The 24,361-nt window shown below is 42.6% G+C and overlaps 1 protein-coding gene across 5 annotated transcripts in view; it reads right to left on the bottom strand.

The window, feature by feature from the left end:
• Positions 1-24,361, bottom strand: part of tenm4 (teneurin transmembrane protein 4) — a 582,746-nt gene that overhangs the window by 386,952 nt on the left and 171,433 nt on the right. For all 5 annotated transcript variants that reach the window (XM_080197086.1, XM_080197087.1, XM_080197090.1 and 2 more), the window contains exon 2: positions 10,935-11,223. In XM_080197086.1, coding sequence (XP_080053212.1) covers positions 10,935-11,160 — 226 coding nt within the window. In that variant the 5' untranslated portion in view covers positions 11,161-11,223. The remainder of the gene's footprint in view (positions 1-10,934; positions 11,224-24,361) is intronic.

Below are 24,361 nucleotides of genomic sequence, written 5' to 3'. Positions count from 1 at the left end.
TAATTTAATTATTTCAAACTGAGGTAAGTTACATTGTGGGAGAAAGAAGGGAAAGGAAAGCTTTCAACTTTATCACATTCTTCATCTCCCTGTCTCTTAAATTGGTTGTGACAGACATGGCCCTGCTGGGCTAAAATGAATACGAGCTGCTAAGAAAAGTCTGCTCTTAACCTTGATACAGAATATAAAACATGAAGGCTTATGGTCCATTAATACAATCAACATTGTTCACAGTTACCAAATGTTTTTTTTTGCAGAAATTACAGAATGAGCAAACTAACAGCTCATGATTTCTCCTTGGGGGCTCAACAGTTCTGATCTTCTTTTGAACCAATGGCTTAGATTAATTATAAGATACTCTGTGTCATCAAAATCTGTTTGTTTTCTTTCCAATTCTGCTTGCTGACTCACTCACAAGTATATCATCGGTATTAAAGTCCAACTTGTATCTGCCTCTGGGAAATATTGTTATAAATTATGAAAAATTTCTGCCACAATTAACTGAAAATCAAATTTCTTCACAATAAGTGCTGCAAGATGAATTGATTTCATACCCTAGGCTTAATATGCCCTTTTAAAAAGGACAATGATAGGAGCAAATAAATCGCTAGGATATTTCCCATCCAGGTTTGATGGAAAAGACTGTGTTCATTTACATTACTAATTTTTTTTTATTGAATTTATTTTCCAGTAACAATTAAAAATACTAAATTATCAGGTGGAAAACTCATGCTTAAAAACTGAAAAATATTTGCATCAATGTTTGTTATCAGTGTAAGGTCTCTTTCGAAAATATAACCTTTGGAGAGATTTGTGTCTCATTTCTATTCAAATAAATAATACTCTTTAAAAGTGAGTTACTAGTTCACTGGCAAGATGCACTCATGATTTAAAATGAAATTAATTTTGCAGTCATTTAAAAGGAGATGCATATTTTCTCAATCGACATGCAGAGGCCAAAAGAAGAAAAGGGAGATTTATAGAAAACCTTGGTTGGAAGAATAGTTAAGAATACTTCTGCAATTTTGTGTAAAAACCTACAGAAAGGGTTTAAAAGGAATAGGAAGTATGCAACACAGATTTACCAGGATATATAGTGCCTCTGGAAAAGGTGCAGAATATTACAATGACGATTTCTCCAAGCTATAGTGGGATAGCAAGGAAGATTAGGCATGGATTACTCTTGTGTAGAACCAGCACAAGCCAAGGGAGTGAATGGCTTCCCTTTGGTGCTGTAAATCTCTGCAATATGAAGGTTCTTTGTTCCACAAAAGGACTTTGTTTCAAAGTGGATGTACATTTAGTTTTGTTCCCCCAGTTCTCGACAAGCATCTGCTGAAAATCCAGTCACATTTTAATGCTGCACCGTAAGAGCTGGCTCACCACTTTCAGGTCCCTCTCCCAGTTGCCCAGGTGTCATCCTCGGCAGAAAGTTTTGGCAAGTTGTGCTCCCAGGAGCAAATGAGTCCAACCACACCATCTGCTCTCACCTAACAGTCACAAAACACACTTTTCACTCCAGGTCCAAATCATTCTGTAAAGCTGACCTCAAATTAGCATTAACCCACTCAAATCTTTCACTGTTGACTGACTGTACTGCAGAAGTTCTCTAAGATTAAAAAAAAGCTTGGTGGAAACGTTACCAAAATCTGGCAGATTGTTGTTTCCAGTGAGAAAAAGGGAGTGAATTGTGCTGATGACTCCAGCAATAATTCTGTCCTAATCTTGAGCCTCACTGACAAAATTCATGGCCATGAGAGTCATGCCACACCCACAGTGGCCTCCCTCTGATTCGCCCGCCACAGCTACACCTAAATGCGCTCATCACCAGGGAGTTGCTCATAAATGGCTCACCAGCACTTATTTCACAGCGACTGCAGGGAATGGCAGCTGTGAAGCCCACACAGTGTTTCTCAGAGAGCGCCCTCACCGGACTTCTTGATTAAGTACAGCAGAAGCATGATACACTCAACCCCTGCTCCAGGTCTCCCAGCATGGTCCCCAACTCTGCCTGGGATGCAGTGGCAGCTCTGGTGAGTGCCAGCTCGTTGCAGAAGAGGATGGGACAGCAATGCCGTAAAAAAATGAATGATCTTTTATGCTCAGCCAGGGTAAGTTAGCCTCATGCAGCCTTTTCCTGGAAACCCTTACGCATCCCTCACAGCTCCAACTTCATCTCTCACTTTATCAACACCTGTAAGGTGGCCCTCTTCCCCCTCCCCCAATCGCCATGTTCCCCCGCACTCACTGCCATGGTCCTCACACTCCAGCTTCCACTCAAGACCTACGCCTGCCACTGTTCATCACCACCTTAAAATGTCAACACTGCCACCTACATTCTCCCTATCTGTGTGTCACTACAGGATAAGCTCAACCACAACAACATGAACAAGCACGACCAGCTGGGCCACAAGGTGGCACAGCGATTAGCACTGCTGCCTCACAATGCCAAGGACCCAGGTTTGATTCACTGTCTGTGTGGAGTCTGCATGTTCTCCCCGTTTCTGTGTGGGTTTGACTGGGAGATGCCTGTGCGGCCCTGGAATGAACCACTGGCATAAAAGTTCAGAGCAACTGTAAGGTTAAGGGCCACAAGCATTGGATGTCCTCCATTTCCATGTGGAGCCAGCTAACGCAGTATGTAGCAGAGGTGGTCCACTGTCCCCCAGGACAAATGCAGTCTTCTCCGGCATTGCAGCCTGGACAACTGGTGCTGTGAGGCAGCAGTGCTAATCACCGTGCTGCCCTATAGAAAGGACGTTATTAAACTAGAAAGAGTGAAGAAAAGTTTTACTAGGATGCTACTTGGACATGGTGAGTTGAGTAATAAGGAGATGCTGGATAGACTGGAACTTTTTCCTTGGGAGCGTAGAAGACTGGGGGGGGTGACCTTAAAGAGGTCTATAAAATAAAGAGGGGCATAGATCAGCTAAGTAGTCAATATCTTTTCCCAAAGGTAGGGGAGTCAAAAACCAGAGGGTTTAAGGTGAGAGGGGAGAGATACAAAAGGGTCCAGAGAGGCAAATTTTTCACACAGAGGGTGGTGAGTGTCTGGAATGAGCTGCCAGAGGCAGTAGTAGAGATGGGTACAATTTTGTCTTTTAAAAAGCATTTAGACAGTTACATAGGTAAGATGGGTGCAGAGGGATATGGGCCAAATGCGGCAACTGGGACTAGCTTAGTGATTAAAACTGGGCGGCATGGACAAGTTGGGCTGAAGGGCCTGTGTCCATGCTGTAAATCTCTAAACCTCTAACTGAAGGTGGGAACATCGACGCCGGAAGATTCTTTGCTGCCATCATCTCTGACATTGTTCCTCCATATGCAGTCCTGTTTCCTGAGCCGCTGGTCTTGGTCATGTGCAGCACATTATCATCTCTGCTGCTGGTCAATCCCGATCAGTAGAAGTGCCAACTCAACAGGTTCCGTGATTCTGATGAATATTGCACTGAGTGAGAATACCACCGTGAATACAGAGGGGTCCGAACAGAGCAGTGACCCTCATTGCTCCTCGTGCCTGTGACTTCCACCCCAGTGCTTCCTTGTGAATTTCCACTCTCCTTCACAACACCCCTCTGACACTAACCCTACATAGCTTCCTCTGTACTCCAGAGGATGAACAGTGTTGAGACCCTCTTGTCTCATGGCATCTGACCCACACATTCCCCCCACCCCACCCACCCATTTACATCAAGTAACACATCCCAACCCTGCATAGCGCTAAAGTGCATCTAACAGAATGCATGACAACAAGATCTGCATCCTGACGGGGCCCCCAAATAATTGTGCCAATCCTGATAATGAACAAAGTGTGTGGTGCCAGCCATCACTATCCTACCTGTCTGGGAGGTTCTCCACAGTGCAAACTGACTACTGCTAAGACTTGAATTGGAAGACGGTTGTACATTCTTGGGGCTTGGTGTTTCAAAGGGTTAACCATCATCATCAGATCGTGCAACTAGATTGAGCTCAGGATATTAAATTGGCATCATGGACTCCTCCAAGATTCATCAGTTAGTCACTCTGGCAACACCGTTCATCTTGACAAGACACAGTTAAATCCTGAGAGGTATGAAATTAGCTTTTGGAGCAAATCCCTAAAGGGCAGCCTCATTCTCCTAGCTATTCAATGCTGTGTAGTTAAGCAGCCTTGCATGAGGGCAATCAACACACTCTCACTGCTGTATCTGACAGTCAGAGTTCACAAAGAAGTGGAGATAAACTTCCTGTCTGGTAATCCCCTCTGGTCTCACATCATTGAGTGAGGGTTGTAGGCTTCAGTGTATTCGCCCTCCCCCAAGTGAGAGGGTCTCACGAGGCAGGGTAGCTCGCCATTACGGGTACTCCCAAAACTGCCCTTGCAGCAATAACCTGTCCTAAAGTTAAGACCCCAGAACCTCATGGTCATACCCAGTACTGCCTCTCTGTTGTGGCCACCTCCCGAGGAGGAAGGGCACCCACTCAGCCATTGTTTAAACACTAACCCAGCATGGAGGGAACGCCTGCTTGGCAGCCAGCATGTCCATTCGGAGCAATGGGCGATGCGATATGAAGGGAAGGTAAGGCTTCTGAGCACTCCACGCTCACTGCCCAAACCTTACCCTCCTCCCATAGTGCTGACAGTGACCTTCACCACCCCCAGCCCCGAGCTGTGTGCATCTCCAGCATTCTCCCTGGTGTCCCTTGAACTGCTCAGGAAGTAATGGCCTCCTGAGGGCTCACCTCTGATATTCCCCTCGGAGGTGAGGACGTCAAATTCACGTGAATGGTTGTAAATGGCATGACGTGATGTCACGTCGGTGCCAACTGAATATTCAGTGTGTGTCCAATATCCGTTGTGAGTGCTCGCTAATGATAGAATCATAGAACCTTACAGTGCAGAAAGAGGCTGTTCAGCCCATCAAGTCCGCACCGACCACAATTCCACCCGGCCCTATCCCCATAACCTCATGCATTTACCCTTGCTGGTTCCCCTGACACTAAGAGGCAATTTAGCATGGCCAATCCACTTAACTCACACGTCTTTGGACTGTGGAAACTGGAGCACCCGGAAGAAACCCACGCAGAGATGGGGAGAAAGTGCAAACTCCACAGAGACAGTATCCCAATCGAACCCACGTCCCTGACGCTGTGAGGCAGTGGTGCTAACCACTGTGTCGCCTTGCCACCCCAAATATAAGTAGCAGAGAATTCTGTGTTGTGTTATGCTAGAAATAGTTTAAAACTTTCACCAATGAGAGGATGATCATTCCTGGAGTCGTACATAGGACAGGCCAAATAAGAATGGGTAGATTTTCTTCCCTAAAAGGGCATGAGTGAACCAGATGAGTTTTCACGACAATTGACAATGGGTTCATGGTCATCAGTAGACTTTTACTTCCAGATTTTTATTGAATCTGCTGATTAGCTTTGTGCCCTTCCCTGACATGTTCCACATCACTCCGCCAGCAAGGCTAGCTCCAAAGCTGAAAAGGTGATCACGCTGGCAAGAATCATGCTTTTCCAAACTCTCCGCATTTTGATCCCATGCCCCCGTTGCCACGGACGGTGAATGCGGGCTCAAGTTCCCGCTCCTTGCTTGTAAAAAGCACTTGCAAGCTTCAGGGCATGATCAGTTTGATCTAACTGAGCGGTAGCAGAACAGGCTCAAAAGGTCTGATTGACCCACTCCCTTTTCCAAGTCCAGTGGTAAAATTTGATTGCACTTTTGTCCTCACAATAAATGCTGTAAATACTCCTTATTTCTGAACAGTGGATTGACAAAGTCACATTGGGTGCGCACTCTTTTCCTTACAATTATCTTATTTCCTCTGGGGAGAACCCAGGACTCCCTCTTACCATTCACCGTGCAATTGTACATGTTCATGTGCTGGAAATTGTACACTTTGACTTCCCGTGACAGTTGCAATTCTAATACAAGTTTTGAGGCTTTTAAAAATAAGTAACAGTTCTGAGTGTAGTACAGCTTTCTCAGAATATTGCTTTCTCTAATAATGTTTGAAAATTCATTGAATGAGATACAAGTGGAATTAAATGTTTCTGCAAAAGTCCAAGTAAGTGTGAAATATTATTAACTTCCAAAAAAATCTAATCTCTGTGCAAACAGAAATGTAGCTAACCTTTTCTCGGGACTAATTTACTCAAAATTAAATATCAGTTTTCACGTCTGAAGCAGTTTAATTACCTGACAAATTGATAAATATGCGTGTTCCGGTTACCAGATTCCAGCAAAATGAGAAATTTAAATAATTTTATTCCCCCAGCATAATCTTATCGTAGAAAGTCAAAAGAAGATAGTTCAGCATGCGGCAACTTTATTTTGCTGTTGCAAAGTTGTCAGCATCTGCAACTTTACACTGCTGAAACTGAAAGCAACTTCAAGAGTGCAAGTGTGTGAAGAATAATACGGAAATCCAGACATTGCTGTAGATGATTCTGTGCTGCTGTACAGGATCTGCTATGTAATTCTCCAACATTGATCTTAACTGCATTCTACAACAACACGGGATCACAGTCTCAGAATAAGAGGGCACCCACTTAAGACTAAGATAAAGGGAAATGTCATCACTCAAAAAGTTGAGAGTCTCTGGAATTCTCTAGCCCAGAGGACTGTAGATGCCATCACTGAATATATTCAGGAAGATAAATCAACAGATTTTTGGATAATAAGGAATTAGGGGCATGGGGATGGTGTGGGAATTGAGGTAAAGGTTCCACCATGGTTGGATTAATTGATTGACTTTTTAAATATGATTTTGCTCGCTTCCATATCAGTTTAACTTATTTCCATGCGTATGACTGTAAAAAATTTTTTTTCTCAGTGACCTCAATTTTTAATAGGCACTGCAACGGCTTAAGGCCAATGAGGGAGAGAAATGTGACTTGTCCACTCGTAGCCTGTCAGTTTTGACATATCCTGTGGCATGGCTTCTCTTCACAACCTAAATGTCAGAGCCTGTAGGGTAATATTAGACTGAGCTGCAAAGATCTTTTATGCCCATCTCATGGAGAAATCCTTTGGGCTTTCCTGCAAAGCTTGGACCATCACATTTGGTAACTGGGCAGTCTTGGTCAAGGTCAATGGCAAGGACTGTCACTTCACTGTTCACCCAAAGAATGGGCAATATGTAATGAGCCTGATTCCTGCATTATTTGATTTGGTTTATTACTGTCACATGTAATGGTGAAAAGTATTATTTCTTGAGTGTTTTACAAACAAAACATACTGTAGGTAGAGTACATGGGGGAAAAGGAAAGGAAAGGGTGCAGGATATCATGAAAAGCATAGAATGAGAGTAAAAGATAGAATCAGAAGGTACGCTGGTGACAACTTGCAAGAAGTCCCCTCACTCCGGTACCATCCTAGGTCCTTCCTGTCAGCATTTCACTAGATATCTGTATATTGACTCTATTGACCTCCCAAGTTAAATGCACATGGCAAATTGATAGATGTGAAACTTTAGCACCCTGCTTCAACCTAGAGTTTCCTACTGTTTCCCACCATATATCTAACGTTAGTAACACCACATTCTTTCTTCAGAGCTTAGGAACAGACGAAGATCCTTTCTGGCCTGTTCTGCCATTCAAGCAAAAAAATGGCTGATGACCTACATCCCAACTCTATAATCTCTTCATCTCTTGGTGAACAAATGTCTATTGACAGACATTTACAATTATTAACTGATCAAGCTTCTACTGGTTTTTGCGGGAGAATGTTTCACACTGCTGCTAAACTTTGTGAAAAAAATTCTTCCTAACTTCTCTCCTGAATGACGTACTTCTGATGTCCTGGTGTTGTAGATTTCCAACCATTATCAAAAGGATTTTCCCTATCTATCTGATCAATTCCTCTCTATTAAATCGCCCCTTACCCTTTATGTATGCCAGGGAACACACGCCCGATGTAGTCTCTTTCCATAAAAGTTAACCACTGGAAACATGGTTAGATTCTGAAAAATCAGTGCTGCACTCTATCCAAGGTCAATGTATTCTTTGAGGTGCAGTGCCCATACTGTACACAGTTCTCCAAAATGGACCGACTGTTTATTTACTGTACTAGAACTTGCTCCTCTTCATCTTCTAGATCTGTTATAAAATCTAACATTCCATTAGGCTTTCTGATACTTTTACACATAACTGCTACATCCTAGTGAATAAAATCTACTGTCCCAACTTTTCACTATTTAAAAATTCAAATTTATCCTTTCTTGATCCAAAATGGATGACTTCACACTAAGCTGTATTGAAGTCCATCTGTCAAAGTTCTTTCCTCCTCCTTTAATCTATCAATGTCTCTTTTAAGTTAATTTAATGCTGTTATCCACATTGCTTACTCTGCCACCAATTGTTGTGCCATTGGCAATCTGTAATATATCGCTTTCTATTGAATTATAAAGATCATTAAAAATATAGTTGCAGCCCCAGCACAGATTCTTTTGGGACACCACTAACCACTTCCATCTAATTAAATGCATACTGTTGCTCCCCATGTTTTCCACTGCCTAATCAATCTCCTAACCAGGTCAATCATTTATCAATTCCATGCGCTTTCATCTTAACAAACAGTTTTTTATATGGAGCCTTATTAATTGACTTCTGAAAATTCAAAAAACAATGTCCACAAGAATTTCCCTGTCTATTAAATTTGTTACTTCCTTAAAAATGCCTCTAGGTTTGTTTCACATGACCTACCATTTAACAATCAATGTTAGCTTTCTCCAATCAGCTCAAAAATTTCAAAGTGCTCAATCACCCTGTTCTTAATGGTTCCAATAATTTCCTAGCAAAGTGTGAGATTACCGTGTCCATCATTCCCTGATTCCTCCCTGCCCTTTTTCATGTTTCCAACCTAAAGGGGTAATTTCTGAATTGAGGGCGTCTTGGAAGATTATGATGAACACAACTGCAGTTTCTTCAAATTCTTCCTATATAGTGCTGGGGTGAAAAGCATAATGTCCTGGGGATGTATCAGACTTTAGTGCCATTTTTTTAAAATACAGCTTTCGTGATTTTGTGAGATTTGGTCCTTGATACGCTTGCTGGAATTCTCCAGCCGTTCACGCCCATCGCTGCTGCCAGCGAGAACAGAGAGTTTGTCACTCAGCCAAATCTCCATTCACCGCAGTGGGATCAAAGAACCCCAACTATGGGCAAGGTCAGAGAACCCAGCCCTCTGTCTTCCCCGGAATATCAGGTATGTTATCCTCTTCCCACACTAATAATCAACAGAAAGTAATAAGTATGCTATTTCCTTTCTTTTCTAAGAATTAAGAAAAAATCTCTGGGTTAATCTTGATATCACTCAAAAATGTTTTCATCTCTAGATTAATAACATTACAAGTCCATACCTCCACTATACAGATGTAAAACCCTTAAACCAATCATAATTATATTACCCCAAAGATTGCTGTCTTCAATGATGACCTCACCAAACTATTCACCATTAATCCCAAATCTTAAACTTCAGAACTTCACGCTTTTTCCTGTATGCAGTCGACCTTTGACGAGCAGTATGAGCTCCCTCTGCAAAACTATTTCAAAGCTATCCAAAGTTATCCTCTGTGCATGGTGGCACAGTGGTTAGCACTGCTGTCTCACAGTGCCAGGGACCCGGGTTCAATTCTGGCCCCAGGACACTGTCTGTGAGGAGTCTGTACATTTTCCCCATGTCTGCATGGGTTTCCTTCAAGTGCTCCGGTTTCCTCCCACAGTCCAAAGATGCATGGGTTAAATAGACCCTCGTGTCAGGAGGATTAGCAGGGCAAATGTGTGGGGTTATAGCGATAGGGCCTGGGTGGGATTGTCAGTACAGACTCGATGGCTCAAATAGCTTCCTTCTGTCTTGCAAGGATTGTATGAATTGAATTATCCCCTCTTCAACTTATTGATCTTCTCCAGCTTAATACTCTTGAATGGATCATCTGCTTCTATGACACTGGATTATTGCTTCTTGCCATTCACTTTGCTCCATCATTATGGTTAACATTTCAGTCACTATGCCTCTTGGTATTCTCTCTTTTTATTTAAGAAAAAGCAACCTCCCTTCAAAAACCTCCTTTCTGACAATATTGCAATTGTCTCTTCCATAATTTTCACTGTGCTTCTCCTTTCCAGCTCTGGAAAGCAATCAGAACTTAAAAATAAACAAAATACTACCAAGGCTGGAGAACTGAAATAGAAACAGAAAGTTCTGGAAAAACTCAGCCTGTCTGGCAGCAGACAGAAACGGAGACAAAGTTTTGAGTACAATAGTTGAAAGAAGAGTCATAACAGACAAGGCACGTTAACCTGTTTCTCTTTCCACAGATGCTGCCAGACCGGATGAGTTTTTCCAGCACTTAGAATCACAGAATCCCAACAATGTACAAGGAGGCCATTCAGCCTATTGAGTCTGCACCGATCCTCTGACAGAGCATCTTACGCAGGCACTATCCCTGTAACTCCATTTACCTCGCTAATTCCTCTACACTACTCATCCTGAAACACTATGGGACAACTTAGCATAGCAATCCACCTAACCTGCATATCTCTGGACTGTGGGTGGAAACTGGAGCACCCAGAGGAAACCTACGCAAACAAGGGGAGAACATACAAACTCCACATAGTCACCCAAGGCCAGAATTGAATCCAGTTCCCTGGCACTGTAAGTCAACAGTGCTAACCACTATGCAGCCCACCATACCCTCTCTTTCTGAGCTGTCTTTTTGCCAGGTGTACTGGGACAATGCAAATTCCTATTCACGATACATGATGCTTAGTCAAGAGAATTTCTGACTGATGTGACTGCTGCACTATTAGTATCTGGGAAATGGATTGGAGTTATGAAGTGGGAATATCCCCATCTAAAACAATCTATGAAACTTCTGAACCGGTTCAATACTTTCTACTTGCCCTTTTCTTTTCAGTAAGTGTATCTTTACAATAATTCAAAGTACCTGGTCTGCAGTATTCATCGGATTCCTGATGAACGACTTCTTTGACACGATTACTGTAGCCCAATCTTGGGTCCTGATCATAGGCTTTGAGTGTTTCACTTGAACTGTAGGACTTGTGGGGTGCTTTGCTGTCTTCACTTTCTACTGAAGAACTGGTGTACCGTCGTTCCTTTTCACGTCTGTTCTTTGTTAAAGATCGGTAGGGTTTCCGTTCTTTTATTTCCATGGTTTGTTTGAATGACTTTTCAACATCAATAATTAACCGTGAGGGATTTTAGCCCAAAATATTCTGCAAGGAAGGAAAATCAATCACTAAACAAATGGCACTGAGATTTACATGGACATTTGTTCAGATTATTATGAAACAAAGTATTGTCAATGTTAAATTCTGTCCTCTCTATGCATCGCGGCTTTAGCATTTATCATTCTTTCTTTACATTTAGTTCGTAGCTGGAAAGCTCTCCTCTGGAACCCTGGAGACATATTTAATCAAAGTGCAAAAGTGCCAGATATTCTCATTTTATGTTAGTTATGGGGATTCTCATGGAGTGCTCCGAAAGATGTTATCGATTGTGCACATTGGGTTTTCTGCAGGCCAAGCCAGAGAAATTGGTTTTGTAAATACTATTTTTGTTGGGAATTGCATTACAAAAGTAAAGCTAGTTCATAATCAGTCTGTGAACAGACCAACGATATGACAGTGATCATAAGGTCTCTAGTAGGAACTCATATTCGATGTAAACAGAGTGCTCCTATTTTAATTTCAGGTGGATGAAATGATTCCCCTCCTGATTGTAAGAATTCCTTCATACATTGTTATTACAGTACCAGCACAGTATATTGGCATGGGTACTTTATGATACCCCACAGACAGAGATATGAATGCACATTCTCACAACAAAATAGACTTCACTTGAGTTTTTTTTCCGTTCATGGGATGTGGGCATCGCTGGCTGGGCCAGCATAAACGTCCTCAAGGATGGGCAATATTAGAGTCAACCACATTGTTGTGACTCTGGAGTCCCATTAGACTAGACCAGGTAGGATAACATATTTCCTTCCCTAAAGAACATTAGTGAATCAGATGGGATTTTATGACAATTGACAATGGTTTCACGGTCTTCATTAGACTTTTAATTCCAGATTTTTATTGCATTCAAATTTCACCATCTGCCGTGGTGGAATTTGAAGCCAAGTCTCTCGAGGATTACCCTGGGTCTCTGGCTTACTGGACCAGCGACAATAATATTGTGCTGCCCGTTTGTTGAATGAATGTTTGGGTGGCTAAAAATGGAAAGACAAGGTTTCAACAAGCTCTAAAACCCAAACTATCCCCATGTATTAATACTGAGCTGTCTGCAAATACTGAGTTTGAGAGAAAATAAATCTCACAAATACATACAAAAGAGATGCAGCGGCATAAATATTCCACAATGGTGGAATTGGGTTCAATTTGAAGTGAAAAATTTTGGATGGGGAGGGGGTCAGTATTTCCTTTGATCGTTGTGCTTCCATCCAGTTACTGCTTTTGTTATTGCTATAGTTTAAATGACCAAGTGGTCTCATTCGCTTTTACAATTCGAACCTAGGCTTCCACTCAGCCTAAAGAATTTCAATGCAAATCCCACCTTAATGGCAGTCATAATACAGTCCCTCAAATAACTAAAACTGGGTATGGTGGCAGTTAACTCAGTTAGTTAGATGAACAATGTGTGGATCAGATTAGCAGCAACAGTGCCAGGATCAATCCCATCTAGCCAAGTAGGCTGGAGGACCTCCTTCCCCTGCTCAGAAAATAACATGACACTTTCCATGGTTGAATAATCATCAATGTCTTCAGGCAGAGAACTGAAGAGTGCCTAAAACCATGTCATGCAATTTGTCCATCAAATAAACAGATCGTGGACAGTATTTTATAATATCGATATTACATATAATTTTATAATATTGATAGCACACATAAAATGGCTGCAGTCATCCTATTTAAAAAAAATACAAATCAAATACAGGTAATCAGTATTATGTATGAGATCTAGTAAGGACTACCCAAGGTGGAGCTTGTGTCCCAAGTCATCTGACCCATTCTCATAAAGGGACATGCCCCAACATACATGACAATCAACGACAGCTGAGAGAAACAACTTACCTATTACTTACCAATTAGCTCTCTCTCTTGTAGCCTCTCCTGCAGCAGGGCAAGGCTACTCCCAACCAATCAATTTATTGCTTTCTTGTAATATCAATGCATTCTTTGTCACCTTGTTTTCAAACTCAACGCGTTCCCAGACTCTCAAGTTCCTCTCTCCCCCTCCCAACCCTCCACCCGGTGAGTATCTCCCACAGGTCTGCCTCTCTGCTTCTCCTCGTGAAGGTGAATGATGTAGGCCCTAGACCATATTTATCATCTCTCAAAGTATCCCCTGCAGGTCCATTTCACTGCTCCTCCTCCTGAAAGTGAGCGAGATGTCTTCAGCATTTAGAGGGCTGCTGGTCAGTATAAGCTTGGATTCACAACATTCCTTGCACACAAAAGCAAAATACTGTAAATAAAAACAGGAAAAAATTTATGGCAATATTCAGCAGATCAGGCAGCATAAAAGGAAGGGGAGAGAGAATCTCTCTCCACAGATGCTGCCAGACCTGCTGAGTATTTCCAACATTTGTATTTCATAATTTTCCTGCCTTAATGTAAGAGAAATGGGTCAATGTGGATCAATAGAAATGTGTGCAATGGAGATTGTATCCATTTGTCATTTTCATAAATGACCTAGATGAGGAAGTAGAGGGATGGGTTGGTAAGTTTGCTGAAGACACAAAGGTTGGTGGTGTTGTGGATAGTCTGGAGGGATGTCAGAAGTTGCAGCGTGACATAGATAGGATGCAAGACTGGGCGGAGAAATGGCAGATGGACTTCAACACGGATAAATGTGTAGTGGTCCATTTTGGCAGGTCCAATATCAAGGGTAAGACTCTTAGCAGTGTAGAAGATCAGAAGGATCTTGGGGTCCAGGTCCATAGGACTCTCAAATCGGCCTCGCAGGTGGAGGATGTGGTCAAGAAGGCATATGGTGTGCTAGCCTTCATTAATCGAAGGATTGAGTTTAGGAGTCGGGGGATAATGCTGCAGCTTTATAAGATCCTTGTCAGACCCCACTTGGAGTACTGTGCGCAGTTCTGGTCGCCTCACTACAAGAAGGATGTGGAAGCTATTGAAAGGGTGCAGAGGAGATTTACAAGGATGTTGCCTGGATTGGGTGGCATGCCTTATGAGCATAGGTTGAGGGAGCTAGGTCTTTTCTCCCTGGAGAGACAAAGGATGAGAGGCGACCTGATAGAGGTTTATAAGATGTTGAGAGGTACAGATCGGGTGGATTCTCAGGGGTTATTTCCCAGGGCTAAAATGGTCGCTACGAGAGGACACAGGTTTAAGGTGCTGAGGAGATGTCAGGGGTAAGTTTTTCATTCAGAGGGTGGTGAGTGAGTGGAATCGGCCGCTGTCAGGGGTGGTAGAGACAAACTTGCTGGGGTCTTTTAAGAGACTTTTGGATGAGTACATGGGATTTAATGGGATTGAGGGTTATAAGTAGGCCTAATAGGTAGGGATATGGTCGGTGCAACTTGTGGGCCGGAGGGCCTGTTTGTGCTGTAGTGTTCTATGTTCTATCAATTACTGACTCTGTGGAGTCTCGCTATTGGAAATGCAGGGAAAGAAGGTGACATGGTCTGCTGCCGGATGTCCTCCCTTCCTTTGACACAATGGGTGGGATTTCTGCCCCTACTTGGCATGTCTTGCGATGGAAGAGGTGGCCTACCATTGGCTGGTGGCAAATTTTCTGGTCCCATTGCTGCCAACAGGGTTTCCCATTGTCCATACCTTTTGCTGCCATGGAACCTGCAGTGGGGGGGCTCGCTTCCGGTGGGATCAGATGAATCCATTGGCAGGAATGGCTGGAAAATCCTGCCGAACAGGTCTGACATTATGGATGAACAAATGTGTACCGTATCTGGAAACAACTGCAGAAGATATTCACTTGGTAAACAACTGCCTTGTTTTATTTACAGCTTAATCCTCATCCATAAAGATATGGACCCAATGCGAATGTTAATTTTCCAGACACACTACAAAGTAGATAGAAAGCTTTTATTCTATTTTGTAACATTCTTCCTATATATTAAATATAAATGTTGGATATGTGGTTTCAAGGCGGCTGAGGGTCTGAATATTCAAGAGAATGAGACTTTTCAGAAGAATGGAAGGAAGAAAAAGGAGGTGGGATAGCTCTTTAAATTAATGATGAGATCAATACAGTGGTGAGAAATGATCTTGGTTCACAAGGTCACAATTCAGAGCGGAGACAAGAAATAGCAAAGGAAAGTAGTCACTGCTGTGAATAGTTTAAAGGGTCCCTTACAGTAGTCACCCATAGGAAACAGTACAAATCAAGATAGTGGTGACTTATACAAAAGTCACTGCAATAATCTTAGGTGATTTTAATCTTCACATTGATTGGATGAATAAAATTGGCTAAAGGTCACAAGGAAGAAGAGTTCACAGAATGTACATAGGACAGTTTCTCAGAACAATACATTCTGGAACCAAGTGAAGGACAGCCAATTCCAATTTTCTTCCTAAATCCAATGGCAGATATTTTGCTCTGCCAAAGGCTGACACAGAGAGGGAGGGGATGTTGGCAAAAAGGGTAACAGGAAAAAGGTCTTCTTTGTTGATATCTTCTGAAATATTTTCTGCTTATAGGCTAAGGTAGCACACTAATGCCACTAACAGGTCAAACCATACTGTTCAGACAACATCAAGGGTGTCCTGGCTCTTTTCAACGGCAATGAGGAAATTTGTGACCATGAGTTTGGGTTTACAGGGACAGTAAAGTTCACCAGACTATACCTTATGCAACAAAATTTCCAAGCCCAATAAATGAATGGTACTGTAACAATGACAGAGTTGTAATCATGGCATGCTATATCCATTCGCAGAATAGGAAGGGACTGCCACTTCTGCTGTCTTGGTTTTTGTCAATTCCGCGTGATTAAAATTAACATTCAAAGCATGATCATGATGTGGAGGGAAGCTTTTCACTGGTGCTTTGCAATTATAGATTCTCACTGTTATGTAAACAAAGGGGAGTCAGTGCGGGCAGGATAAAAGGATGTTACTTCAGGAAGAAGTAACTGTGGCAAAAATGAGGAGGGATAGTTAAGCTTTAATGGCTGTGAATCCACAAAATGGGAGGGCTTTTATGGAGGCTGCAAGGGCAGAAAATGTGGGGGGGCTGAATTCACCAGGAGCTGAAATTTTGATTTTCCCACCACCAGCTGACAATACAACAGGAACGAACAGGCTACAAAAAAGCCTCCCGGATAAACAGGGAAGCTCTGCACCATGGCCACAACTTTCTGTTCAACGCCACTGCCATTAACAGAAGATTTTTTGAGAGCTCAAAGCTGGCAAGGATATTTTTCAAAGTTAAATTCCACTTGTAATTATTTCACATTCCATTAGTTTCATTTTATTCATGTTTGCACTATTATTTGCTGACACCAGCTTAGCCAGAGAGTCAATTATAACAGCATGCCTCATGGTTGACCCGCTATGATGCACATGGGGATTAGGGACATTTCTTTACCGTAGAAGTAACATTTGTGTTTTTGCCTTCACTTTTTATTGAATGTCCATATTCATGTCCAGTGTTCTACTCGGCACTCTGAAGGACATAGGTGAACTTGAAGACCCAGCCTTTCATGCATTGTAAAGAACATTGTCCAAGATCACTGCCAATGGGGATAACTGAGATGTTGCAGGTGAACTCAAAACCCTATAGAGACTGCCAACCAACACTCTGTTGTTACCAGAACCGACCCTGACATTTAAGTCCCTCATTTTTAACTTTGAATGCCCACCACACCCAGTATGCCAGGATCTTCCCTCTTTTAGTCTTTTGAGCCCAATATACATGCACCTCCTCCACACCATGAATCACTGATTCACCCTTGCTGGTCCCAAGCCTCCAAGCAAGCTATCACTCTCCTGCTGCCCTCTTGTGCCACGAGGTTGAACAAGGGAAACTGCTGACCTCTGTCACAACTGGTGCAGGCTGCCTTTAAATGAATGTGTTCTGGGCACCACGAGATTCTTGTGCACCGCTGACTTTGTCTTGAAGGGCGGAGAAGTTTTACGCTAATGAGGATTCATGACATGCGAATGTATTAAAGTGGGAACACGTCAGAGGTGTGTGAGGTCTGACATGCCACAAACACACCGCTGACCTAATCCCTGCATCTCAACCCGCCATAAGAAAATAAAAATTTCAGCTCCCGGCAAATTCAGCCACTGCACATTTCCTGCCCTTGCAGGTTCCATAAAAGCCTTCCTATTTTGTGGATTAACAGCAATTAAAGGTGAACTATCCCTCCTCATTTTTGCCATGGTTACTTCTTCCTGAAGTAGCATCCTTTTATCCTTCCTGCACTGACTCCCCTTTGTTAACTCAACAGTGAGAATCTACAGTTGCAAAGCGGGTGGGGCATGGCATAGAACAGATCTCATGATCTTTTTAGGTTTTTGCTTTCAAATACTTTTCTTAGGTTCAGCATTTTAGTCAGATCCCTCAGACAGGTCCGCAGAACCTATGGTCCATAATGTGCCTTATCTACCCAATCCCTAGTTAACTTGTGGGAAGCATTCTGAAGAGGAAATTTTCATTATTTGTTCTACCATGTGTCCACACAAGATCCTCCTTGACTGTGGAAGACAGCAAGGTAAAAGCTTCACTACATTTTGGCTTAGGCAATGAACTGTCAGGTTTTGTATCCTATCACACTCATTTCTCTTTGCAGGCATTATTTTGCAGGTGCCAGAAGAAGTCACCATTAATGTCTCCAAAGATTCTTCCTGAGGGGGGGAAGGGACTGAAGCAAGTCACATTTTAAACCTTCACAGGAACTCCACGGGACATTATGTCAAGCACTCCAATGTTCCCATGACCAATCTGAGCTGGCCAGAGTCTGAGGGAGCTGATTCTAAATTCAAAAGTGAATTTGAATTTACTTTTCAAAAGTAAAGTAAAGGAAGGAGAGGAAGGAGGGTTTGGCCAGGTCACAAAATTTGCTCTTTGTTAGGGGCAAGTGTCCAACAAAGTCTATTTTCTGATTTTAGCCAATCTAGGAGACAATAACAGCATCATAAAGAAGATTAAAACAAAACATTCAAAGGCACTTCACTGAGGTATCAGGAGGGTCCTAAAGGAGGAGACATAGGGAATTCCAAGCATGAAGCTATCAATGGTGGGGAGGATGGAGGGGAAGAGTGCTGCGGCTGTACAAGAGATCAATATCAGGTGGAAAAGAACTCTTGGATGGCATGATTTCAGGTTGGAAAAGATATAGGAATAGGAAGGAATAAGGCATAATGGGATTTAAATTGGGAAACTGGGAGCTAATGTAGGTCAGCAAGAACCAGGGTGAGCCAGATTTGGTAAAGGATGAGGTACAGGTGGCAGACATTTGGATGATGTAGCTGCAGAGGGTGGGAAACCAACTAGAGAAGCATTGGAATAGTCAAAACTAGTGACATTTCCCATGTTCTTTGAAGTTGCCACCAGCAACTGATATAGAATATTTAGGAATGAGCTGTTGATATTATTCAAGTCACTCAATTTCTCCCATTTCTATTTTCAACTAATTACAGTGCCTGTCAAATCCAGCAGTGACAAACTCATCTAAAAAGGTGTGTAAAGTAATATCAGCACTGAGCCTGAGTGGCCAATTTGCAGTTGTTTGCCGAGCTTTTCTCACTGAAGCTGTGAGTGGTGCCACTGGGACCTTGAATACTCGGTTGTAGAAGTTTATCAGTGTGGGTTTTGACAGTGTGGGTGATTGCTTCATAAGGGCAATGCTGGCAGGTTTACATGGGAAAAACTATGCAGGCTACTTTCATATATGGGCCAGAATTTTACCACCCCCCCCTTCCACAGAAATCGGAGCAGGCAAGGGGTGGAACATGGGAAGGTCTGTTGACCTCAGGAGGAATTTTATGGTTTTGGGATCAGCGAGGCTGTAAAATCCCACCCATGGAGTGCAGTTTTGGTCTCCATATTTAAAAAGGGATATACTTTTTTAGTCACAAGTAAGGCTTACGTTAACATTAACACTGCAATGAAGTTACTGTGAAATTCCCCTAGTCGTCACACTTCAGCGCCTGTTCAGGTCAATGTACCTAACCAGCATGACATTTAGAGTGTGGGAGGAAACCGGTGCACCCGGAGGAAACCCACGCAGACACAGGGAGAACAATCAAAGTCCACACAGACAATGACCCAAGCTGGGAATTGAACCTGGGCCCCTGGCGCTGTGAGGCAGCAGTGCAAACCACTGTGCCATCCCTTGCACTGCACTGCACAGCACTTGCACTGGAGGCAGCACTGTGAAGGGTCACTAAATTGGTCCATGAAATTCAACCCTATGATGAGAGGCTGAGTAAATTAGGCCTTTGGAGTTCAGAAAAATGAGGGGCAACCTCATTGAAATTAAGAATTCTGAAGGGCTTAATCGGGCAGGTACTGAGAGATTGCTTCTGCTGGTTAGGGAGTCTTGGGACTCAACCTAAGGATAAGGAGTCGATTATTTAGCACTGAGATGAAGAGAAATTTCTTCACTCAGACAGTGGTGAATCTTTGGAATTCTCTACCCAGAGGGTTGTGGATGCTCCATTGTTGAATATATTTAAGGCTGGGATGGACAGATTTTTGGTCTCTCGGAATTAAGGGATGTGGAAAAGGGAGGAGAAAATAGGGTTGCAGTCCAAGATCAGCCTTGATCATATTGAATAAGCACAGTAAGAAGTCTCACAACACCAGGTTAAAGTCCAAAGTCCAACAGGTTTATTTGGCAGCACAAGCTGTCGGAATCTTGTTCTTTCATCAGGTGAGTGAGAATTTGTGTTCACAAATGGAGCATATACAGACACAAACTCAATTTCCAAGATAATAGTTGGAATGTGTGTCTTTCCAGGTGATCAAATCTTAAAGTACAATGGGAGTGGAGAGGGGGTCTTGGGTTCATGTCACACTATCTGTAACCCCCACGACTTGCCTGGGCTTGCAAAATCTCACTAACTGTCCTGGCTGGAGACAATACACATCTCTTTAACCTATGCTTGGCCCTCTCACCACTCATTTCTTTAAGGCATAATTACCTGTAAGGACTCACATTCCAACCATTATTTTGTAAATTGAATTTGTGTCTTTATATGCCCTGTTTGTGAACACAACTCCTCACTCACCTGATACAGGAGCAGTGCTCTGAAAGCTAGTGGCTTGTGCTGCCAAATAAACCTGTTGGACTTGAACCTGGTATTGTGAGACTTCTTACTGTGCCTACCCCAGTCTAACGCCGACATAGCCACATATTGAATAATGCAGAAGGCTCAATGGGCCATATGGTTTACTGCTTCTAATTCTTGCGTTGTGCTGACAAACAGATCGCTGCTCATCCCGGCTGGCGTGGTAAATACAAGCAACAAACCAGGAGGAAGAACTTGATGTGGTGGCTTTCTCTCACATATCTGGCTACTCCAGGCAAATCCCCCAACGTACAGAGAAACGGTCAGTGAGTAGGCAAGCACTAGCAATCACTATGTTGTTAACAACCACTCTTGTTATACATGGCTCAAGTTATTGCTAGGATATCTAAAGCACTCAGTCATTTGAGCATCAACCATTTGAACAGGCTTTCAGCATCACAGCAATCACCCAGCGCAGTTCCATTTCCACTCAAAGAGCACTCAGACACAGAATAAAGAGGCACATCCTGTAATGTTACCTCATAAGGACAAATATTTGTACTGGGTTTAAAGCAGATGATTTGTGTAAATAAAAAGATTAAAAGGCTTGTAGCCAATTTATGCACAGCAACTCACATAAACAGCAACGTAATAATAAAAACATAGGAACAGGTGTAGGCCATTCAGCCCTTTGAGTCTGCTCCGCATTCATTATGATCATGGCTGATCATCCAACTCAATACTCGATGATCCTGTCCCCCATATCTTGATTCTCTTCATCCCAAAAGCTCTATCTAACTCCTTGAAGACATACAATATTCTGGCCTCAACTTTCTGTGGTGGAGACTTCCACAGATTCACCATTCTCTGGGTGAAGATATTTTTCCTCACCTCAATCCCAAATGGTTTATCCTGTAACCTCAGACTGCGATCCCCGGTTCTGTACACCCCCTCCATCGGGAACATACTTGCTGCATCTACTCTGTCTAGACCTGTTAAAACTTTATAGTTTTCTATGAAATTCCCCATCATTCGCCAACACCTCTGACAGCACAGTAGCGCATTGGGCTCATCAGCCTTGATTGTCGTGCTCAAGTTCCGGAGAGAATCGGTAACCCTGTGCTCAAAGTGCTACTGCCTGAGTCATGACAGACAAACAAATGACACAAATGTTAATCCTTGCATTTTCCCTTCACATGGGCAGTGTTGGAAAGGGTTGTGCTTGGATGGGGCTACAAAGCAGCAGTTTGGCTTGATTGGAGGGAATGCATGGCATGTTCAAATATATGTCTGTGGCACATCTGGCAATTAAGGACCATTTGGCCAATATTTAATAATGCAAAAGATAATAAAATCCATATTCAGAAGCCAAATGGGGTGGTACAGTGGCACAGTGGTAAGCACTGCAGCTCGCAGTGCCAGGGATTTGGGCTCGATTCCTGGCTTGGCACACTGTCTCTGCGAAGTCTGCATGTTCTTCCCGTGTCTGCGTGGATTTCCTCTGCGTGGTCCGATTTCCTCCCACAGTACAAAAAACGTGCTGGTTAGGTGCATTGGCCATGCTAGATTCTCCCTCTGTGTACCTGAACAGGTGCCGGATTGTGACAACTCAGGGGTTTTCTCAGTAACTTCATTGCCATTTTAATGTAAGCCGACTTGTGACACTGATAAATAAACTTAAACTTAAATGGAAAAATACTCAAATTTAATAGACGATAGCTGACACAGGCCAAAATGTATGAAACGTATGAATGTATGCGAGGTCTGGAATTCTGATATGCACCTCTGCCTGTGGCATATATCTTTGAGTAAAAAGAAATAAAGACGGTGAGTGGCAGGAGGTGCCCATCATTGGAAATGTTTTTGATCAGAAGAGTTCCGCACCAATTGTCTCCCTGTACATGAGCAACCCAACTCTGGCTTCCTCCCCTTCTTCACTCTCTTTCTCCAGGCTTCCCCATTATTCTGCTGCATATTTGCTGCCTGCTGGATGGCAAAACACTCTGCACTGAAGGACGGCTGAATAATCCAAACACAATCATCACTTCAGCATTTAAAACTGAGATTAGGAGGAATTACTTCTCACAGAGGCTGGTGAATTTGTGGAACTCGTTGTCCCATAGTGCAGTGGAGTCTGAAGCATTAAATGAATTCAAGAAGGAGACAGATATATTATATCATATCTAATATTCTGACAAAAAAAAAGGTTAAAGGGATATGGGGAACAGGTAGGGAGTTGGATTCAAGACCAGGAAGAGATCAGCCCAGTCTGATTGAATGGCAAAGTGGGCTCAAAGGGCTGGAGTGCCGACTTCTGCTACAAATTCCTATGTTCTTATCTCCCACTGAGCCTGACAGCATCACGAATGATGTATAAGGCACATTGTATTGTACATGGAGGAGAGAGGGAGGGTGGTTACACGCGATTCATCAGATAAAGCTGCAAAGTTGACCCATGGCCTCCCAACATGGCCCACGTTACTGGACGATTAGACATTTTAATTTTTCAGTACACATTTGACCAGCTGCAGCAAGTGTTCTTCAACTTGCATTCGATTCCTTTTACTTTTTGTTGTCTCTCTCCATGTCAACTGAGCACAAGAGTCACCAGAACATTGGAGCACAGGTGTTGTTTGTAACTGAATTGATTTTATCCAGTTTTAAACTACACAAATCAAGCAAATAGACTGATTCATTGGAGAAGCAAGTAGGTGTTGAAACTATAAAAATCAACACCCTCAACTGAAGTAAATCTTAAAGAAACTGATAGCTTTCCTTTTTTCCACCAACATTTCTGCAAACAGGGCATATTGGTATTAATTTGTAGCTAAGCAAAATAAGCCAGGTTGTTGCAATTCCCATTCGAAAAGGACAAATACATGCAGCGCCAAGATCATCAATATTTATTATAACAAGAGGCTGTGTTATAATCTGAGTACATTGATATTTAACTAAATCTTGGGCAGTAAAGAGTTAATTCTGATAATCGGGACACAATGTCCACTTTGTTAGAGAGAGAGAAAATATGAATATTGATAGATCCATGAATTCTTGTAACACAAACCATAGCATTACATATTGTTGTAAAATATTGGACTATTTTATTATGGATATTAATATTAATGCAAATCATTTTTACATAGTTACTGGCTAAATAGTCTCAATTCCTGTCAATTTTGAAAATTTCCATGCCCATGTTTTTGTGGAAGTTGCCACTGTACATTTCCCATTCGGCCATTACATATTCATATTGCTGGTGCTACTGTAGTGACGCCACTTTGGTTTTCTCAGCTTCTGAGTCTGCACAAAACAGACAGGCATGCATTTATAAAGCACTTCTCATGAATATCGGATGTCTCAAAACACTTTACAGCCAAGGAAGTACTTTGAAGTGTAGTCACCGTTGCAATGTCAAAAACACAGCAGCCAATTTGTACATAGCAACCCCGACAAACAGCAATGTGATAATAACCAGATTATCTATTTTTGAGATGTTAATTGAGGGATAAATATCGGGCAGGACAGCGGGAATAACTCCTCTGCTCTTCTTCAGAAGCATGCATGGGATCTTTTACATCCACTTGGAGAAGCATATTCCGAAAGGCAACACTCCTGACAATGCAGCACTCCCTCTGTACTGCAACGGAGTGTCAGCATTGGTTTTTGTGCTGAAATTTTGGAGTGGAATTTGAATCCACAACCTCAGAGATCAAAGGACTACCAACTGAGCCACAATTGGCAGCTTATTATGGCAGAGAAAACCTTACACTCCTTCCAGCTCAGATTCTCCAATTTGTTTACATTTTGATACATGTCACTGCCTTCCTAATCCATACTCAGCTTTCCTTAAATTCCACATGCAAATGTCTCCAAATACGTTTGCACTCCCGTCACAGAAGTAAAATAGTTGTAAATGATATCCTGTGTTACTGTAACTGTGGTACATTACACCTTCTCACTCTCCTTGATCTTCAATCCATAGAGCCAACCTTTGAAATGACTGGCAGTACCATCCTTCTCCAATGCTTTGTCTCTGTTGCCCTCAGTCCCTCACTGAGTTGCTTTCATGGCCAGAGAATTTCCAGCTGCAACTTTTCTTCCCGCCTCCACACCATTACCTCTGTGATCCCCC

Source organism: Carcharhinus amblyrhynchos, chromosome 10 (genome assembly GCF_965287045.1).
Source record: "Carcharhinus amblyrhynchos chromosome 10, sCarAmb.v2.hapA, whole genome shotgun sequence".
In the NCBI taxonomy this organism is placed as follows: Eukaryota; Metazoa; Chordata; class Chondrichthyes; order Carcharhiniformes; family Carcharhinidae; genus Carcharhinus; species Carcharhinus amblyrhynchos.
This window is presented reverse-complemented; position numbering and strand designations above follow the sequence as displayed.